The sequence below is a fragment of the Suillus clintonianus genome, assembly GCF_016758775.1.
Source record: "Suillus clintonianus strain FC179 chromosome Unknown DEU56scaffold_26, whole genome shotgun sequence".
NCBI classification, from domain to species: Eukaryota; Fungi; Basidiomycota; class Agaricomycetes; order Boletales; family Suillaceae; genus Suillus; species Suillus clintonianus.
Genome location: NW_024539250.1, coordinates 300,596 through 318,876, shown reverse-complemented (window position 1 = coordinate 318,876; position 18,281 = coordinate 300,596). Strand labels below are relative to the sequence as shown.

Here is an 18,281-nt window from a genome sequence, read left to right as displayed (position 1 = left end):
CTCCGATTGATTATCACGAAGAACCCGAGGACATGCTCATTTCCATAACCACGAGGTAGACCTCAGTATAGGCGCATGGCATCACAGTATATTAGAAGAACCATGATATACATTGGAAGGCAGTGTCTATCGGTCCACCTCACTAAATGTATATGCGTTAGTGTACTTCATGTAGAACGAAATATCAGCAACGCACCCAAACACAAGATCCTGTTCGAAGACAGTGATGAGCGACAGGAACAATAAGACTGCAGGGTACATACCATAGTACCGATGATGGCGACAGCGTCAGCAAGCATGTGCTATAAAAAGAGGAACAGTCAGTGCTTCAATGGTAGGACGCAATTTCTCGATCTTACATCTAGAAGACAAGTCATATCTCAGTAAACGTCTCAAATAAGGTGATAACAACGTACGTCTCATCATGAAGTCTGAACCTGCAAGGTGGGCAAAGCCAGGAGCACGAATTTTGCATCGGTATGGGCGATTGGTACCATCCCTGAATATCAGCTGATCAGCGATGTTTATGGAGACTTAAAAAGTCACGTACGAGACCAGGTAGACAGCCATCTCTCCCTTAGGAGCCTCAATGGCGCTGTAAGTCTCACCTGGAGGTACTGAATAGCCTTCGCTGAAAAGCTATGAGAACGCGAAATGAGTAGCAGTCGGGTGGAGTTGCGGGAAAGAGGATACCTTGAAGTGATGAATGAGTGCCTCCATGCTTTCCTTCATCGAAGCACGGGGTGGCGGGGCCAGTTTGTTATCGTCTATCTTGATGACGCCTGTCGGCATTTTGTTCAAACACTGAAGATGCGAATGGCTAAGTGAAGGATGATGATCATTTGGTTGAACACCACGAACCTGGTGGATGATACGCAGTGACTCGCGGAACTCCTGGACTCTGCAAAGGTACCGGTCGTAACAATCGCCATTCTTTCCAACCGGGATATCAAACTCAACCTGTGACACATGCTAAGCAAACATGTCTGTAAAACACAAAAATCATACCTCATCATATTTGTCGTAAGGCTGCACTCTTCTCAAATCCCAGGGGATACCACTACCTCGCAGCATAACACCCGTGAAACCATAATCCAGAGCTTCCTTAGCAGTCACCACACCAATCCCTACAGTTCGCTGCTTCCATATTCTGTTGCCAGTCACGACTTCCTCAATTTCATCGACACGAGAAGAGAACTGGGTCGCCCATATGTGTATATCCTCTAGGAGACCATGCGGGAGGTCAAAGGCGACACCACCAGGACGGACGTAGGCGGCGTGGAGTCGAGCACCAGAAACGCGCTCGTAGAACTCCATGAGCTTTTCGCGCTCTTCGAAGCCCCACAAGAAGGGGGTGAGAGCACCGACATCCATGGCATGGGACAAGACAGCCATCAAGTCTAAAACCACATTTGAGCGTAAAGTCCATGGAGCATTCCGTATGTGACATACGACTAAGGATACGCGTGATTTCGCCAAACATGGTACGAATCCACTTTGCACGTTCGGGAACCTCGATGTTAAGTAACTTTTCGACCGCGAGCGAGTAACAAAGTTCATTGGTCACTAGAACGAGGTCATTTGGGCAGACCTTTCGTCGTAAACTTCACTCACTCATGGAAACGTAGTCGAGCCGATCGAAGTAGGGAAGAGCTTGGACATATGTCTTGTACTCAATCAACTTTTCCGTTCCACGGTGGAGGAGGCCGACATGCTGGAGTTAAAATCAGCAACTTTGTTCAGTTACCTGCAACTGAACTGCATACTGGATCAGCGCGAAGAATCTCCTCTCCGTTCAATTCCAAGATCATTCGCAGCACCCCATGAGCAGCAGGATGTTGAGGACTAAGGATTCAATCAAAATTTGCACAAACTGAGAATATCATGAACGACGCTTACCCGAAGTTCACTGATCGAGCGGATTTATTCGACTCAGTCAAGACAATGTTCAGAAGAAATGCTTACCAGTGAAGTGCCGAAACTTCGCGTCAGCTCTGGTCCCTGTCTCTTTCAAAATATCCGCCGCGCTCAAACCATGCAAGTCTTCTACAGTATGAGTCTCATACAAATTGTTTCCTCCATTGGTACCGGGTTGCACGACCTCTGGCTGGCGACGGGCGACCGAGGAGGAAAATGAGCGCAAAAGGGAGCGCTTCGGCAGCGCAAGCTGCCGCCGCAATAGTGTACTGGCCATGGCCGTCGTCGATGGGGACGAAGGAGATTGTGATGAGGTAGGTTCGTCAACGAAACGCGGCGTAAATCGGCTGATGCGGTGAACAGAATGGGACAACCCCCATACAAGGGGTCGTTGTCACAATATTCACACGTACCCCGCACCGGAGTAGCAAGCACAGGTCTAGTGCTGAGCGCTGCTGCACCATGCTTTACGCCAATAGGCTGAGTGCTCTGCTGTGGGTTATATTCCTTGGATTCGGTCTTATCGCGCTTGCAGATGAAAAGCCGTGCACTTTGCATCATGAAGGCAAATACTACGACCTAAATCCGTTAAAGGCTAGGTATGCCGCCAGGTATAATAACTACGTTACATGTGTTTAAGCCTGCTCTGACAGTCAAGACTACGAGTTCAAGACTCCAGGCGGACACTCTTTCTACCTGAATGTCTGTCGACGCATGACCACCGATCCCTGGAGCATGGGCGTTCCTGACAATGTTGACGTCGCCGGTATCGTGCGGAAAGACCACCACGACTTTGCCGTAGGGTATGTGGTATTCATTTCTAACTCCATCTCAACAGTTGATCAATAGGAGTCGTTTAGGCTTGTAAATACAACTCTGGAAATGAGGGAAAAAGGGCTAATGTTACATCTTTCCAATGGTTCACCCTGCCCTGAGGAAGACAACATATACGGGAGCTCATCCATCAGATTTCTTTGCGACGCATCGGTCTATGGAGCCGGTGAGGTGTGATATTGCTCAATGAGGGACGCGACGATTGATGTTTCATCCAGGAAAACCGGTGGTAATATCCCAGTTTCCGGAAGACGACAATCAAGCCTGCCAATACACGGTGGAGTGGCAAACGCATGTGCGCATCTATATACACCTCAATCTTTCTTTGATTGACAGCTTCCTATTGTGTAGTTTGCTTGTCCCACAGGCGAAAGGGGCCTTATCTCAGGAATAATTGTGTCCTTAGTGATAACGTACGTGATGTTGATGTTGATGACGATATTTACAGATGGGCTAATTTATTTTTTTCCAGCATGATGATCCTTCTTATGCTCTTGATTGTTTCAAGCACACTATACAACCGGTTTGTCCTGAGAAAACGTGGCTTTGATCAATTGGCTCGGCCTTCCAAAGCACACCTCCTTGAACTCGTGGACTTTTGCATGGAGCTCTTCCGGTCCACAGTGGACAACGTTCGCTCGAGCGGTGATAGATGGGCAAGGTTGACCAGAGATCTTAACCCCACATCTCACCACTGGTCGTCAAGGGATGAGGAGCAGGCTATGATGGTCGCTGATCCCCTTGAAGATGACCATGATCGGGAACTACAAGATACCAATGTATGGAGAAACGATGCGGTGGATAGGTCGCATGGTGCGGATGATTTGGGATCTGTGCGATCATAACTGGACATGTGTACGTTACACGCTGTATTTTTACGGAACATATCGATGATTATGCCTGAGACATATTCCCTATTCAGCAGTGCTCCGCATCTCGCACCTTGAGGCAAATTGTGATAAAGACTACAATTACGCTTAAGCGAACCCACAATCCTGGTTTTCTATGCCTGGAAAACATATGAATTGCTGTCCAGAGATGATTGGTGTTTGCAGTCGATTCCCCAATAACTTAAACTGTTGCTGCCAAGATCGTCAACTGAGCTCATTGAGCATCTCGAGCCAAGTATCTCTTTTGAGCAATTGTGACAAGAGCGTCTGATAGATACCCATGCCCCCTGATCCATTGTGTCCCATTTCGTCAAGTGAGGAATTTAACAAACTCTCCTTGACGCCAGCCACCGCCGCTGACACTCGACTTACCCGATGTAGTACGGGATAAGACGAACTGATGTGTCCGAGTTTGTGCGTGATCGTACCCGGTATGACATTTGATGGGTTGTCTCTGTAAAGTGGTCCGACGACATGGATATTGGCTTATTATTTGTGAAGTTCAACCACTATGATGACTTGCAACTATAAGAAATGACCCAGTTCGCCAGAGGCAGTTTCGAGCTGGAGATATGGTACACTGAACACTACCTTCTAAAAACAGAAACACCTTCCTGAATGGGAACTGTCGGATCCTATTCCTGTCTGCTCATCACCACCAGACAAAAATGTCTGCGAGGGTCAAATCATCCAGAATATCAAAGCCTGGAACGTCCAAACTCAGAACTTCGTTGAAAAAATCTAATGCAGCAGGATATGCTAAACGGCATTCACAAAAGTCATCGGGCAAGGCAGCTGTAGCATTCGACGACGTTTACGAATATGCACCTTCAAAAGTCAGGCGAGCAAAGATCGGCTTAGAACTTGACCGAGAAGAGGCCACTGACCGCCATAACTATGCATCGGACGATGGTGTCGATCTTGGAGGCATGGGTCAGGAGGGGAGAGAAGGTCTACGAGCCAGATTACTAGGAGAAAATGCAGATGATGAGCGAGTAGACAGTGGGGACGATGAGGAAATTGACAGTGACGATGCGTTTGAGGAGAGCGACGAAGAAAAATATGCTGGGTTTGATTTCTCTAGTAAGGTGTGTGGCGTTTGTCTCTAGGAGTGGGTTCATCGCTCATTTACAGATAGCGCAGTAAAACTGCTGGCATTTCATCGAAGAAGAATGCTAGGAAACTACCTCAAAGCCTTCCCGAGGTTGATTTGAATGAAGATTCAGATGACGCCGTCTCTGATGCAGTTTCTGCGGACATACTCGACGAAGATGAAGACGAAGAGATGGAAGATGGAGATGCCGATACTTTCTTCGACGTCCTGGAAGTTTTTGATGGAAAAGCAGACGCCGAGGACGACGCACCGGCAAAACAGGCTGCGGAGAAGACGAAAGCTCCCGTATCAGATGTATCCGATGAGGCCAGCGAGTTGGAGGATGATAAGATGTCGGAAGATGAGCAGGATGATCAGGACGAGGAAGAAGACGCCATCTCAGCATCAGAGGATGAAGCTTCCCCTGAAGCTCTCGCAGAACTGGAAAGCTTCCTTTCAAAACTGGATCCGGCAGAAGACAAAAAACGCAAATCAAATGATATCTCAGCCACACAATCCGTTCTGAAAAAACGTCGCTTGATGCAGGAGCGCACTGAGGCTGGGGCGGAGGGAGAGTTTGGCGTTTCTGCTGGTGGTGAGTCCCAACTCAAGTTCATCTGCAATTTTGTATTAAAATTTGGACATGCGCAGGCTCTAGAGCACTTAAACTAGATGACCTCCTTGCTCCGCTTGCTTCTTCAAGCGCTCTCACTGCGCTCAAAAAGTCTACGAAGGCTCTCACTTCCACCTCAAGCAAAACCAAAACCCTATCGGCACCGCTTCCTCAGCGAGCTCAAGAACGTCTTGATCGCGAAGCCGCGTATGAGCAAACCAAAGAAGAAGTGGACAAGTGGAGTGCTACGATGAAGCATATCAAGCAGGTACTGATTTATCCAGTCCATCGCATCTATCTAGTTACTAACTCGCGATTGTAGGCAGAGCATTTGAGCTTTCCGTTGCAAGCACAGCCAGAAGGTCGTGTCTCCAACTTGGAACTCGCAGCAAAATTCAAGGTAAGTCTAACTCATGATCGTTCAATCCACATCATTGAATAGTACATCCTTATCAGCCTTCGAATGAACTCGAGTCGGCTGTGGACAACCTCCTAAAATCCGCTCAACTCCGTGATCAGGATATCGCTGGAACCGAAGCTCTGAAGATGGCCCATTTATCAGTCGAAGAGGTCGCGGCGAGACGCGCAGAACTGCGCATGATGCGTGAACTTGCATTCCGTGCTGACAGGAAGGCGAAGCGAATAGCCAAAATCAAGAGCAAAGCGTATCGACGCATTCGAAAGAAACAGAGGGAGCGGCTGGGTGGTGAAGAGGGAGATGAGGATGAGGACGTTGAGGATGCAGGAGCGCGGCTGAAGGCTGAGGTGGAGAGAGCAAGGGAAAGAGCAACTTTAAGACATAAGACCACTGGGAAGTGGGCCAAAGCCATGCAGGGACGCGAAGGGCTTGATGTGGATCAGCGGCAGGCCATCGGAGAGATGTTGGAGCGTGGAGAAAAGCTTCGCCGTCGCATACAGGGCGAGATGAGTGGCGACGAGTCCGAGGACAGCGAAAGCGATGACGAAGAACAAGACGTGGAAACCATCAAGCGAGGTGCATTTGAAGAGCTTGCTATGCTCAATGCCTCCGAAGACGCTACGTCTGCAGACGTCAAAAGCAAGAGTGTCTTCAACATGAAGTTCATGCGCGATGCCGCGGCAAGGCAAATACTTGAAGCAGACGCAGCAGCGGATGACTTTTTGAAAGAGATGGGTGGGGTGGAGCAAGGAAGTGATGACGACGCTTCCGGTGACGGAACAGTGACAGAGGGCCCGTTAGTCCAGCGCGTGGGCGGGCGCGTGACGTATCATCCTGGTACGAGTGCTCATGCAAAACCAGCCGGCTCGCACGCATCGGAGACTTCTAGCGTTACCCTTCAATCCGCCGACCTGGTGCAAGACGATCGCAACAGTTCGAACGCAATTTCTAGTCCAAGAGTCTCTACCCCTGTGCAGGAAATCAATCCTTGGCTCGTCGCATCATCATCTTCGGGCCCATCCCGCAAGAGAAGCGAAGTCCTTGTGCAAAAAGGCTCTGACGCCCTCGCGAAGTCCACCAACAAGCTCAAGAAACGAACTGCCAAAGGAGGGGAAGAGCAAGAACGTATTCGGGATGACGCGGTGCTGGAGATCGATACTAGCAATGTTCTGACTGAGCCAACATCTGCGCCGGCTATCGTAAATACCAAGCGTGCGCCCAAAGGAAAAGGAAAGGAGAAACCGAAGAACGGCGGTGTCATTGCGCAGCTATCACCTGATGATGCTGATGAGTCTGATGGACATAGCGAAGTGGACGAACAGGAGCGTACTCTGGAGAGGAGACGCCAGGGGGGCAAAGGCAAAGGTGTAACAGCATTCAAGCAACGAGAATTAGTCTCCCTTGCTTTTGCTGGTGATAATGTCGTCCAGGTACGCAAGCTGTCCTTCGGTTGGGTTCATGCAGGATATTGATATGTCCTAGACATTTGAGGACCTGAAACAGGTAGAAATCGAAGCAGACGCGCCACGAGAAGTTGATACAACTCTCCCTGGTTGGGTAAGCTGAACCGCTTTTTATTTATTTATGAGACTCAACACGCATTACAGGGCTCTTGGGGAGGTACTGGTACCAAGAAACTTCCACCAAGACCCAATCTGATCAAAAAAATCGCTGGCGTCGATCCTTCATCTCGAGCCGATTACAAAAAAGCGCATGTCATCATCTCTGAGAGGCGGGACAAAAAAGCGGCCAAGTACCTTGTCAAGGAATTGCCGTACCCATATACCAGTCATGCTCAGTACGCCCGCAGCATGGACATACCTATAGGTGCAGAGTGGAATACTAGAGTGGGGTTCCAGAGGGGAACTCTACCTCGTGTTGTCAAGAAGGCGAGTCGTCTTGACGCAGTTCTTATTCGGATGTGCTGCTTATGTCTTGTTCTTTTAGATGGGTACTATCATCGAACCCCTAGTAAAACCATCTTGATGGCGATGTGCCGTTCATCGTTGCATACAGTTTCTCAGTTAGCAAAGAAACCATAGTCAACTCCTACATGTAATGAACTGTGAAATAGGTAGCACGCAGCATTAGAATACCCTGCCAAAATGTCACGTGACTGGATCGGGCTCACATTAATATCATGTCGTTATCGTCCGAATCAGCGCATGTGCTATCAAACTTCAAAGCCTGAGATTAACTGCCTCTTTTCATCAGCATCATACATACCACTAGCGCTATAACATTGTCACCAATGCCTTATTTATATCTTTACAGTGCACTCACTGAGCTGGCCGGGGGCATGTCATGTGAATACGTACTACTTATCATAGTTCGTACTACGCACTAGGCTAGGCCGGGTAAGACCTCAAATTGGTTTTCCAAGTTCCAACTATCTTGCAACGGGAGGCTCTCCCTTGACCCGTGTTCATATATTCAAGCTACCAGCTCACCTAATGGACGGCCCTTCAGAAACAGAGCCTCTGCTGCGACCGGCTCACGTCCAGCGGAAGGTGACCAGCGACCTTCCGGAGGAAGGGTATTCATCTGTGCAAGACGAGTCCAACCGTAGTAGGTGCTTGGTGTTCACATGGACCGAACATCATTTTACTCAGCATCTCCGTTTTCTTCTTTGATACAGACGTGTTTGACAATGTGCCTGATGCAAAGAAGCAAATCGGTAGGCATTGTCGTCGCTTGTGCCGCCGAGTATTAAGCTGACCCACGGCGCTTCAGGACTCGCTAGCGCAGTGATGCTCATATTCAACAGGGTGATTGGAACTGGGTTCGTTATAACAAAACCATACTTCGTGATGGAGGGCTTATGTTCATGTCCAGCGTTTTTGCAGCGCCTAGCATTATCTTGCGGTCATCGGGGAGTGTAGGAATGACTTTTGTTATGTGGATACTCGGTGCGCTTGTCGCATCCGCAGGTACTGCTGTTTATGTGGAATTTGGAACGGTCAGGGACTCGGGTCGTCTGCTTTTTCCTCCCCTCATTTCGCCCTGCTCTAGGGACTGCCGAGAAGTGGTGGGGAGAAGACCTACATGGAATACATCTATCGCCGACCGAGGTTCATGGTCACTTGCTTCTACGCGATATACGGATTGCTCATAGTGAGTCCTCATTCGTCCCGCAAATGCATTGATCATTCTCAGCATCCATAAGGGTTGGTTATCAGCAAGTAGCGTTGTTTTCGGAGAATGTAAATATCACTCCTTCCGTCAGATCACTTCTGACTGGTCCTCCTAGACACCTTGAACGCCCTCGCAATCCAACCTACCACCGTTAACTCTCGAGTAGTCGCCTTCCTGTGCTCGACATTCTGTCTCATTGCCCACGGTGCATTCTTGGACTCCGGGCTGAAACTACAAAATGCACTGGGTTTTTTCAAGTTATTCGTGTTGCTCATCATCACTGTTTCTGGGCTCTTCAGCCTTACCGGAGTCCCTGGATTTGCCGTACGTGCTGGATACGATGTTCCACACAATTTCACGTGGTCGTCTTTTTGGGAGGGAAGTGACATAGGCCTGAATGCGTTCGTCACTGGAATGTATAATGTCATCTGGTGGGTCATATCTGGTCGTGCACTCGCAAGCCAGGCGCTGACTTATTCACAGGGCTTACATCGGATACTCTAATGCCAATTATGCTTTATCTGAAGTGCGAGATCCCATCCGCACCATCAAGCGCGCCGCACCCCTTGCCATGGCCCTTGTCGCGGTCGCATACTTATCCGTGAACGTTGCATACTTTGCTGTTGTATCCAAGCAAGACATGTTAGGAGGTGGCACCATGGCGGCGTATGATTCATTTATTACGAAGTACGCATTCACGCTGAGACAAACTCTTTCAGAGCCCTATTTTTCAGGAACATCTTCGGCCCTGCTACAGAACGGGTTAGTAATAGCAATCATGCTAGTCGGTGTCTTTTCTTACGTGGTGAAACCCAGATCCTGAGTGCTGTTATTGCACTATCGGTATTAGGAAACCTTATGAGTATCCTGTTCACGCAAGGCAGAGGTTATTCAACTTCACCTGTACATGATTGTGTATGCTGACTACTGTACAGTCGTCCAAGAGTTAGGTAGAGAGGGTGTTCTACCCCTTTCATCTTTCTTCGCCAGCAACAAGCCTTTCAATGCACCCCTTGCTGGGCTCTTTGCCCAATGGCTTGTTTCTATGATCGTCATGGTTGCCGCCCCTCCGGGAGATGCCTATCTCTTTATCGTAAACTGTATGTACCTCATGACTTGATCTTGTGCGCCATCTAACCGCAAATTAGACTCATCATACCCCTTGACGATGTTCAATATGCTGATATCGGGTGGCCTCCTCCTTTTGTACACTCCCGCATTCAAATCCTACCATTGGAACCCTCCATTTCGGGCGTGGAAGTCCATCGTCGTATTCTTTTTTCTATCCAATGTCTTTCTTGCTATTGTGCCTATGATCCCACCGTCTCCGGGATCCGACGTCTATGAACATCTCCCATATTGGGTACGTTGCCACAGGTCTTTGTGCCGAGCAAAGCATAATTGACGGTTTGGCACAGTCACACGTCGTTATAGCATTGTCAATCGGGTTACTTGGCATTGTATATTGGTTTGTTTTCTTCGACTGGATACCCAGGAAGCGTGGATATCATATCGTACAGGAGACTATCTTACAGGATGATGGGGTCCCGCGGAGCGTCCTTCGGCGAATACCCAAGGAATCGGGTGATGAATGATCCATGTAAATGTAGATGATGCACTGCAAGTGCATCAGCTTCTAAACGCTATCTCAATGGTTATATGCGTACAAGCGTAGGTATTTGGGTGCGTGCTAGATAAGCTGTGAGGTACCAGGAAATTTTATAAATACTATTCCACCATTTGCCAACCCAAGAGCCATGCAATCGCCGAATGATGCCTGAGACTTCACCGGTGACATCGTTGGAAGCATCGTAAGGACCGTACCGTCCCTTGAATCTACTATCCACTTTCGCTTCAGAGACAGTGGTCCGACGATAGAATGATACCTGGGATCGTCAGCCGGCACTGCAGTTAAATGTCCTCCCGTTGTTGCGTCCCATGCGAAGACAGCACCCTTACTGTCTGCCGCTAAGATCCTAACATTATCAGCGGGTAGAGCAACGGAGCGTACTGGTTGCTCGAGGGTTAGTGGACCCAGCAGACAGTGGCCTGTTATGGGATCCCAGACCCGCACAGCACCATCAAGCGACCCCGAAACAATGCGTTGGCCATCTTGTGAGAACGCAAGATGCGAAACGAGGCCCCTGTGCTTCCGAGCCACCCCCATACTTCCAACTGACTCGACATCCCAGATGCGGACAGTAGCATCCTTCGCGCTGCCTGTTACCAGACGGAGACGCCCATACTGCTGCAAAAATGCTACGCAACGCACAGACTCTTTGTGCTGGCGAATGAGGTGGCTTAACTCTTCCCTCGACTCCAGACTCCAGAGGCGTACAGAAGTATCACGTGATGCGGAGGCGATGAGCCGCCCGTCAGGAGAGATGGCAACAGAAAACACGGTGCTGCGATGACCGCGAAGCTTGAATGACATATGCGCCTCCCGAGACCCATTCAAAGAAGAACAGGCCTGAATATCGAATACACAGATATTTTTGTCATCTGAACCCGATACTATCTTCGTGCCATCAGGGGTAAATGCTAAAGAATAGACACCCCCAGAATGACCGCGCAGGGGTCCTATAACCATCCCCCCCGATGCTGCATCCCAAATCTTAATAGTACCGTCACGCGAGCCCGAAGCATAGCGCGAACCATTGGGTGAGAATGCAACACACAGGATCGTTTTTGTGTGCGCCGCAGGGGTGTCCAGGATAATTGATTCTGCCTGTACATCCCACATGACGATAATGCAATTGCGTCCGCCAGAGATCAACCGGGTCCCATCAGGGGAGAATGCAAGGGCGAATATAGCTCCTTCATCATGTTTGAGTGGCTGACCTATAATTTTACCAGAGAAAGTGTCCCAGAGGATTATCGAACCGCCGAAAAGACATGACGCAGCTAGTTGACCACCAGGAGCGAGAACCGTCATCACCACATCACCTTTCGGCCCTTGGATCAGTAGCTCGCCCGATATAGCATTCCACACATAGCACCCGCGGGCGACCGTTGAGATCAACTGGGACCCATCGGATGAAAGTGAGAGTGATGTGACTTCTCCACCTCGTCCGGGAATGTCCATGAGCAAGGGGGACCATTCATCGCGAAAGCCTCCAGCTATGACTGGTATTGACAGCTCGTCTTTGAACAACTGATATAGAATAGAGTTGATTGGAGCAAACGGCAGCGCACTGCTGTATACGAGAAGTGGGTGCTGTTCGATGACTGTGGTGAAGGCTTGACAAAAGCGCACTGCGTCTGCCAGAAGGTCGCAAAGTTCTTGACGGTGACCCTGAGTTGACTGTAGGCTTGCTTTTAACAACGAGAGAAAGAGGCATGGAACTTTCACTCACTCGGCTCCAATCTTCCAGTCGCATGAGTAAGTTGATGGTCTGTCTGGCCTTCTTCAACAAACTCATCATCTCGATCCAGTGAAGCAGATGCTTCGCAAGAAAATCATAAACCTCCATAGAGAGCGATTCCGCGCTTCCCTCTAACTCGCAGACGTGTTCGATCCAGAAGATGCAGGGGTAGGTAACACCCTCCGGTAGAATCTGAACATCGACCCCACTTGTCGTGAGAGTCAAGTCGCACATATTTCGTTTCAAAATCGCACGAAGGGAGCCGATGCACTGGCGGGCAAGTCTCTGGCGGGATAGAGGTACATCAATGAACCATTCATCCCTTTTGCAGCGAGCTCGATCTGTTAAAAAATCCTCGAACGAGGGATGAATGACGTGGATTGGCTCGCTGGTTGTTCCCCGGAAAACACAATTAAGATGTCGAATAGTGTGAGGGCTTGGTCGCGTTCTTGGGACTGGGCCAGCCTTGTTGAGATAGTCGATAGTCGATGCCGTCAAAGGGTTTTTGGCGGCTATCACCACGCCGAGAATGTCGCGAAAGTCAACAGAAAACGCTGGATCTTCCCATTTTTCAACAGATTCCAGGGCGGTGGAGTATACAAGATCCAGGGCTGATTCGGCGTTCGGGCAAACGTCAGTGCGAAGCAGGTCCGCTAACCTGTCTCTTGGATCTTGACCAATTTCCAAGTAGCGACAGGCAGTAAATGCCCATATAAAGAGTCCGCACGCTCGAGCTGCCAGAGCATCAATTGCGTTATGCCCAGGCCAATCCTGTGGGAGTGATAGATAACTGTTTTTGGAACGGATGATCTCCAGACGATCGTGTAGATACGAGTGAATGTCCTTATCATTGGCAGGTGAGTTGATGTCAATTGGAATGCTGCAGATATTCTTCCGTGCTTCCAATGCTTCCTGGATATCCAACTCTGTTCGGCTTGTTACAACGATGCGTAATGTTGGCGGCAACTTGACGCTCTCTAGCGCCAGGATGCTAAGCAGGTCTTCCCGTTTCCCGACGTGTCCGCACTCATCTAATGCATCGATAACAACAATCACTGGGCCTTCTTGGCTCCAAACTGCCATTTCGGATTCGGACAGTGGTTGCACCAGTAGTTTATGAAACTGTTGTCGTAGAGGGGATTGTCTGATGCTTGGAATGTTTTTGATCACAGTCGAGATGGCCGCTCTCAGTCGATGGTCAAATTCCCCAAGTTGGAAGGCAAGAGTTCGTACAACGGCCGCTGAATCATTCCTTGCCGCCATGTGGCGGTTGAAAAATACAAATGCGCCGAGACGACCAAGGTCTCGCGTAATGTTGGCGATCGTTGTGGCAAGGGTGCTCTTTCCGGAGCCAGCAGGGCCATGGAGCCAAAGCACGTTTTGATTGCTGGAAGGATTCATTGCCCAAGAGAAAACACTGGAGAGCAAGTCGCTGCGAGTGTGGGGCAAGCACGTCGGGCGGGATGGGTCATCCATATCTACTGGATGAAGCTTGGCAAGAATTTGTGTCTGATCTAGATACTGATGAGTGCTTGGAGCTCGCAACAATGTATCAGGCATACAGACCTATCGACTGCACATGTTCGTATATGTGGTGAGCAGTAAGAGCAACCTGGACCCCAACCCCTTGGTTCATAGACCCCTTCAACATTGTGAATGTTTGCGTGAAGCGTGCGATTTGGTCGTCTGCCCACTGTCTATTGAGCGCACGTCCTAGCACACTCTGAATGAGAATTAAAGGCGCGTTGAAGGTAAAACACGCACCGCAAAATCCATGGCCAGAGTACTCCCGAATGAACAGCATACATTCTATGGTTTGGAATATAATCTTCTTAATGGTGTCCTCTAGAGATGATAACCGACTCGGGAAACTTTTCACATCATCAACAAAGGTATACACGTCCTCCATCATATTCGTTAAATCTGCAATTCTTCCGTCCCGGTCCAGTTGGTTTCTAGCGATCTACTCCATTTATCAGAAACACAGAGTCTCGTGCGTTCATACTCACCGTGTAAAGTGATGATACAACCTGCCATGCCAGGTTCACGAATGGATGGATCTGCATTTCCAACATTAGGTTGTCATAAGTGGACAAAATGAACGAGCCTACCTGCGATGCTACGCCCACAATCTGGACAAGCGTGTCTAGCTGCGAAATGAGTACAGAAAAAGATTTTGCCACAGAGGAACGAGAAAGTTGCACAGGCTCTTCAGGTTTGTGTAGACGGACCAACATGTAACCTCGCTGTGAGGCATCATGGTGCGGTGCTTCGTCTGAAGGGAAATCCAGCCGAACGTCCTGCGCTATATAGGGAAGGTTGTATCGACATCAAGACGTGGTCGATGTAAGAAAAGACATCTTACACGCCGCAACGACAGGCTGTCTGAGTATTGCTGCCACATCTAATCTGACCTTGCCGAGAGAACGGGAGCCATGTTTGAACAATAGGTTGCGTTTTATCTGCTTGATCTCCAGTTGTGTTTCCGTATCCATGGGTCTGACGGCGTACATAGTACTCGTCAACTTTCCTTTATGTATAAATCATTCAACACTCACAACATGAAGTGTTCATTCCATACAACCTTGCCATCAAGTTCTTCAAGCACTTTAGTCTTCTGCGGTGGCAGCCCTTCTAAATGGATTTTGACATATACATCAGAGGATTTGCTCAGGCTGGAGCCTTTCTTCGGGATCAAGGCTTCGACGACTGTAGATCATATCTGAATCGTCGATTTACCATGCTATACTAGTGAAGACCCACTTTCTGCTTTGTAGTACGTCCTGCTGCCCATTAGATGCTGCTCGGGGTGAGAGTATTTGAAGCAGTTGGTCAAGTCGATATCCGCTTAAAATGTATGAGGATGTACGGGTCTGTACGGGTGTTTGGTGGTTCTAAGCTCTCGAAGGGTGGTAAAACGACTCATGATTAATTGCCGACTCCACGCGCGCTTGAATAACGAAACGGGAAGAGTTCCACAGTACTGTGGCAAATGAGACCCCCCAACCAATGTTCGGACAACGGAACAAGGTCGGAAAAATCATAAGGATACACTATCACAAAGTTCGGAGGATGTATATATGCTCTCAACTCGCCAAACCTAGCCAACCCTCTGAAGTCTAACCACAGAAATAGAAACGCATCCATGGTACATTAGTACAGATAGTAGTGACATGCTCCAGATGCGACTGTACATCATCATGCAACTCGATCTCTTGCCCTGAGCGCCTGGTCCATCTCTGAGTGCCTTGGGTCACGCAGATATCGGACAACGCGTTTTGGCTGATGGGCCAAGGATTTCACAAAATCCAGTAAACATCCAACAGGAGTGGCTATCATAGGCCACAACGTGAATATCATGACAATTGCCCATCCAGGGACCATCGTTGCGAGCGTGACGACATCGCTGGTATCGAAAATGAGGATAGATAAAGCGAGGCCGAAGAATACCATCCTGAAGACATACAAAGGTCAAAGCTCTGGAGTGGAGATGCTAGGCATTAGGACATACGCCCATATAAGAAGTGCAAACGGCAAGCTATGCATCAATGCCAAGTTTTCAATTCCGGGAATTGCACTGGTCATTAGGGACATATACAAAGCCTGGATGTGTGATCAGTGAGAATCGTGAAGTGAGAAAAGATCACGCACACCGCCTTCGGCAGTCTGATAGTCTTGGCTTTGGTCGACAAGCAGTACAGCAACCACAAGTGAACCCACAGAACAAAGAGCCGACATGTATACCGCGATATTGGCCGATGTCTGCGAGGTTTCGAAGACATCGATGATGCCAGGCACTGCGAGGAAACTGACATCAACAGCCAACATAACGGTCGACTGCAGAGACGCTAAGTCATTTATTGCACTCGATTGTATATCGAGTACTTACATAGAGCGTGAACCCCGTCCACTCGTGGTCTAGTTGGGTGATAAAGTCTTTCCAGCGTGGGGCATTGATGATCTCGTCGACCCATACTCTCTGTATACGCTTATAGTGCTTGCGTGGCCCATACCAGAGGAATAGGTTGGAGAACCTGAAGATCAGTGTTTCGCGCTCGTGGCCCTCCTTGTAATAGATGGATCTGTCGGCGTCAACCCGTGCGCCAGGTTGTCCGCAGAAGTTTGTGTGTTTGCCTTTGGCTGGGCGTTGTCAGTATTTTTCGTGAATCGAAGTGTAGTTCCATACTGAATAATCTCATGAACCGGGCTGTAAGGAGTAGATAAATACACTGTTGTCATCCATGGAAAAAAAAACTTACCTACGACACACACAGAATGAGCATGCATTTTATCAATGCTGCCTGGTTGAGCTTTTAGTTTGGGTCGAAAATATCAAGAGCGAATCTTACCCTCGACACGGTCCATTAGATCCAACATTTTTGCCAGCTCAATGCCATCAAAAGGGGCCAATGACGTATCCGAGGTGATGGTCTCTATAATCAACGTAAGAATCCATTCTTCGTATTGCAACAACCTAGCCTACCTGCGTTCGCATGGATAATGATTTCCCTCAACTCTTCAAAGACTTGTCTCGGAAGGTATCGGTTGTGAGGATAAAGCTCACAGTGGTACCTAGAAGACTGTCAGCGTCGTCGACACACTATTGCGTGCAAGTCAGCAAAATCGATCGCGAATGTTCACGGAACGTACCGATCCATTGGAGAGCACTGGCCAGTATTGTGATTCTAATGAATATTCTAAGAGCGGGTGTTTAATGGTAATTCAAGTAGTAGTGAACCACCTACTTATATGACTGTGTTTCCTGGCAGCCTTGACGTTGAACACAATCTCACCACCTGGTTCGCAAGTATACGGATGTGCCCAAAATATCATCCTCTCCGCGTGGTTGACGAAATAGTAGCCACAAGATTCGATGATGTTAGGTTTTGCGATGTCAAGCTCGAGCACCAATTCTGTGTCATCACCGATCCTGGCCTGTACATCTGGCTGATTCTTTGCATAATCCTGGAGGGCTCTAGCCATGACCAAGAGATTCTCAGAATCCACCCTCCCCGGGCGCATGTCTGCATCTGTGAAGATTCTCTGTGGGGTAGTTTATGAGCCTCTTGGAAAATCAACCTGAAGACGCGTGCTAACTGTCTCGGGGTGATAGTAAACTCTGGGACCTTCCGGGTGCACGAAATCGTTCCACCCACGCTGCACCTCCCTATATGCATGTATGAACATAGGATACAAAAAATGTTGGTGAACGTTTACATACTGCACATACTTGCTGTCTTTCGGCTTGATGACGATTTGAGTCGGTTCAACCCAATTCCTTCCATGGGCAATGCCACTACGTCAAGATATCTCTAAGAATGGGTGACCGTCTTACAATCTAATTTTCCTGTTATAGCGTTTGACGTCGGTCGGTATGATTGATGATAACCTGATGGACTTTTGTACCGCAGGATCCGTAGCATCCCGCGAGAAGAGAAGTTCTGGCTCGTTAGCTGATGCGCTCCATTCCAAGAAGATTCGTCCACTGCCGACGTTGGCATGTGGTACTCGGTCATCATCATCCATCGTCCCGGTGCTGAAGCCGTTTCTGGAACTGACATGTGAAGGTGGCGCCAGGTACAATGGATGCTGTGGAGATGCGATGTCCACCGATACTGCAAGCGTACGAGGTGATCGGTCGCCAGGCTGATTGTCGCCTGTCGCGGGCATGTGGATCGCAGGCAAGCCGCTCGCACATATTGTAGGGTGTAACTCTTCATAGAAATTCCCTAGAGAGTAAGTGCCAGGGTCGAAGCGAACACGAATGCTTCCTAGCCTACGGAGCAGAGCATAGAAAACTCGCAATATATAGCATGCTCGGCGAAGTGGAGATTTGAACAACTGTGCAAAGAATCTAGCAAGCTTGCGCAGGACGTCCGATGAGAAGGTAGCCATGAAGATGGAACATACAAGCTTTGAGTCTACTATCGAAGAATTGAAGCTAAAGCGCGAAGTTTTGAATACGCAGTAAGTACCCCGTCAATAATATCCTGGCCAGGTCAAGGCCAGCGCGGCC

At 48.8% G+C, this 18,281-nt stretch overlaps 6 protein-coding genes across 6 annotated transcripts; 3 read left to right on the top strand and 3 right to left on the bottom strand.

The window, feature by feature from the left end:
* Positions 1–126: 126 nt before the first annotated feature.
* Positions 127–2,194, bottom strand: DEU56DRAFT_941295 (Ndufs2, NADH:ubiquinone oxidoreductase 49 kd subunit; the record flags this gene model as incomplete). Its single annotated transcript, XM_041358915.1, has 14 exons — positions 127–142; positions 197–210; positions 264–302; positions 360–379; positions 417–499; positions 551–639; positions 694–804; positions 862–960; positions 1,009–1,400; positions 1,453–1,566; positions 1,615–1,714; positions 1,767–1,845; positions 1,900–1,909; positions 1,966–2,194. The coding sequence occupies 14 exons, from the start codon at positions 2,192–2,194 to the stop codon at positions 127–129; spliced, it is 1,395 nt and encodes a 464-aa protein (XP_041209726.1).
* Positions 2,195–2,306: 112 nt separating this feature from the next.
* DEU56DRAFT_797163 (mannose-6-phosphate receptor binding domain-containing protein) lies at positions 2,307–3,929 on the top strand. The gene is made up of 7 exons (XM_041352934.1): positions 2,307–2,516; positions 2,571–2,720; positions 2,778–2,917; positions 2,970–3,046; positions 3,103–3,164; positions 3,224–3,606; positions 3,674–3,929. Exons 1-6 carry the CDS (start codon positions 2,380–2,382, stop codon positions 3,594–3,596), a joined length of 939 nt encoding a protein of 312 aa, XP_041209725.1. The 5' UTR covers positions 2,307–2,379; the 3' UTR covers positions 3,597–3,606; positions 3,674–3,929.
* A 359-nt stretch (positions 3,930–4,288) lies between these two features.
* On the top strand, positions 4,289–7,892 carry DEU56DRAFT_855905 (Utp14 protein-domain-containing protein). The gene is made up of 8 exons (XM_041355256.1): positions 4,289–4,729; positions 4,780–5,329; positions 5,386–5,615; positions 5,670–5,747; positions 5,804–7,195; positions 7,248–7,322; positions 7,373–7,654; positions 7,713–7,892. The coding sequence occupies exons 1-8, from the start codon at positions 4,310–4,312 to the stop codon at positions 7,749–7,751; spliced, it is 3,066 nt and encodes a 1,021-aa protein (XP_041209724.1). The 5' UTR covers positions 4,289–4,309; the 3' UTR covers positions 7,752–7,892.
* Positions 7,893–7,943: 51 nt separating this feature from the next.
* Positions 7,944–10,543, top strand: DEU56DRAFT_282635 (APC amino acid permease). The gene is made up of 13 exons (XM_041345463.1): positions 7,944–8,333; positions 8,404–8,442; positions 8,499–8,547; positions 8,601–8,724; positions 8,778–8,879; positions 8,932–8,968; positions 9,016–9,331; positions 9,384–9,566; positions 9,620–9,662; positions 9,717–9,786; positions 9,836–10,000; positions 10,049–10,263; positions 10,319–10,543. Exons 1-13 carry the CDS (start codon positions 8,219–8,221, stop codon positions 10,493–10,495), a joined length of 1,635 nt encoding a protein of 544 aa, XP_041209723.1. The 5' UTR covers positions 7,944–8,218; the 3' UTR covers positions 10,496–10,543.
* DEU56DRAFT_282652 (uncharacterized protein) lies at positions 10,516–15,288 on the bottom strand. Its single transcript, XM_041345464.1, has 9 exons — positions 15,029–15,288; positions 14,824–14,974; positions 14,631–14,764; positions 14,377–14,570; positions 14,275–14,325; positions 14,030–14,228; positions 13,832–13,978; positions 12,257–13,779; positions 10,516–12,204 (listed from the first exon to the last, which is right to left on the bottom strand). The coding sequence occupies exons 1-9, from the start codon at positions 15,057–15,059 to the stop codon at positions 10,591–10,593; spliced, it is 4,044 nt and encodes a 1,347-aa protein (XP_041209722.1). The 5' UTR covers positions 15,060–15,288; the 3' UTR covers positions 10,516–10,590.
* On the bottom strand, positions 15,224–18,257 carry DEU56DRAFT_797140 (uncharacterized protein). The gene is made up of 13 exons (XM_041352933.1): positions 17,601–18,257; positions 17,487–17,543; positions 17,363–17,432; positions 17,011–17,308; positions 16,938–16,962; positions 16,749–16,837; positions 16,615–16,698; positions 16,525–16,566; positions 16,452–16,472; positions 16,155–16,405; positions 15,917–16,102; positions 15,777–15,868; positions 15,224–15,719 (listed from the first exon to the last, which is right to left on the bottom strand). The coding sequence occupies exons 1-13, from the start codon at positions 18,158–18,160 to the stop codon at positions 15,464–15,466; spliced, it is 2,031 nt and encodes a 676-aa protein (XP_041209721.1). The 5' UTR covers positions 18,161–18,257; the 3' UTR covers positions 15,224–15,463.
* Positions 18,258–18,281: the final 24 nt, after the last annotated feature.

What these genes read in the sequence shown, in the direction of transcription:
- DEU56DRAFT_797163 (XM_041352934.1), top strand. Translation starts at nt 2,380, where the DNA reads ATGCTTTACGCCAATAGGCTGAGTGCTCTGCTGTGGGTTATATTCCTT. An exon ending in CACCACGACTTTGCCGTAGG is followed by an intron (nt 2,721 to 2,777) that starts GTATGTGGTATT and finishes GGAGTCGTTTAG; the next exon opens with GCTTGTAAATACAACTCTGG. An exon ending in CGCATCGGTCTATGGAGCCG is followed by an intron (nt 2,918 to 2,969) that starts GTGAGGTGTGAT and finishes TGTTTCATCCAG; the next exon opens with GAAAACCGGTGGTAATATCC.
- DEU56DRAFT_855905 (XM_041355256.1), top strand. Translation starts at nt 4,310, where the DNA reads ATGTCTGCGAGGGTCAAATCATCCAGAATATCAAAGCCTGGAACGTCC. An exon ending in CGATGAAGCATATCAAGCAG is followed by an intron (nt 5,616 to 5,669) that starts GTACTGATTTAT and finishes TCGCGATTGTAG; the next exon opens with GCAGAGCATTTGAGCTTTCC. An exon ending in TACCTCGTGTTGTCAAGAAG is followed by an intron (nt 7,655 to 7,712) that starts GCGAGTCGTCTT and finishes TTGTTCTTTTAG; the next exon opens with ATGGGTACTATCATCGAACC.
- DEU56DRAFT_282635 (XM_041345463.1), top strand. Translation starts at nt 8,219, where the DNA reads ATGGACGGCCCTTCAGAAACAGAGCCTCTGCTGCGACCGGCTCACGTC. An exon ending in TGATGCAAAGAAGCAAATCG is followed by an intron (nt 8,443 to 8,498) that starts GTAGGCATTGTC and finishes ACGGCGCTTCAG; the next exon opens with GACTCGCTAGCGCAGTGATG. An exon ending in CCTGTTCACGCAAGGCAGAG is followed by an intron (nt 9,787 to 9,835) that starts GTTATTCAACTT and finishes ACTACTGTACAG; the next exon opens with TCGTCCAAGAGTTAGGTAGA.
- DEU56DRAFT_282652 (XM_041345464.1), bottom strand. Translation starts at nt 15,059, where the DNA reads ATGGGCAGCAGGACGTACTACAAAGCAGAAA. An exon ending in TGGAATGAACACTTCATGTT is followed by an intron (nt 14,765 to 14,823) that starts GTGAGTGTTGAA and finishes GTACGCCGTCAG; the next exon opens with ACCCATGGATACGGAAACAC. An exon ending in TTGTATCATCACTTTACACG is followed by an intron (nt 14,229 to 14,274) that starts GTGAGTATGAAC and finishes TAAATGGAGTAG; the next exon opens with ATCGCTAGAAACCAACTGGA.
- DEU56DRAFT_797140 (XM_041352933.1), bottom strand. Translation starts at nt 18,160, where the DNA reads ATGGCTACCTTCTCATCGGACGTCCTGCGCAAGCTTGCTAGATTCTTT. An exon ending in CAGGAAACACAGTCATATAA is followed by an intron (nt 16,963 to 17,010) that starts GTAGGTGGTTCA and finishes ACCCGCTCTTAG; the next exon opens with AATATTCATTAGAATCACAA. An exon ending in GGACGGGGTTCACGCTCTAT is followed by an intron (nt 16,103 to 16,154) that starts GTAAGTACTCGA and finishes GCGTCTCTGCAG; the next exon opens with TCGACCGTTATGTTGGCTGT.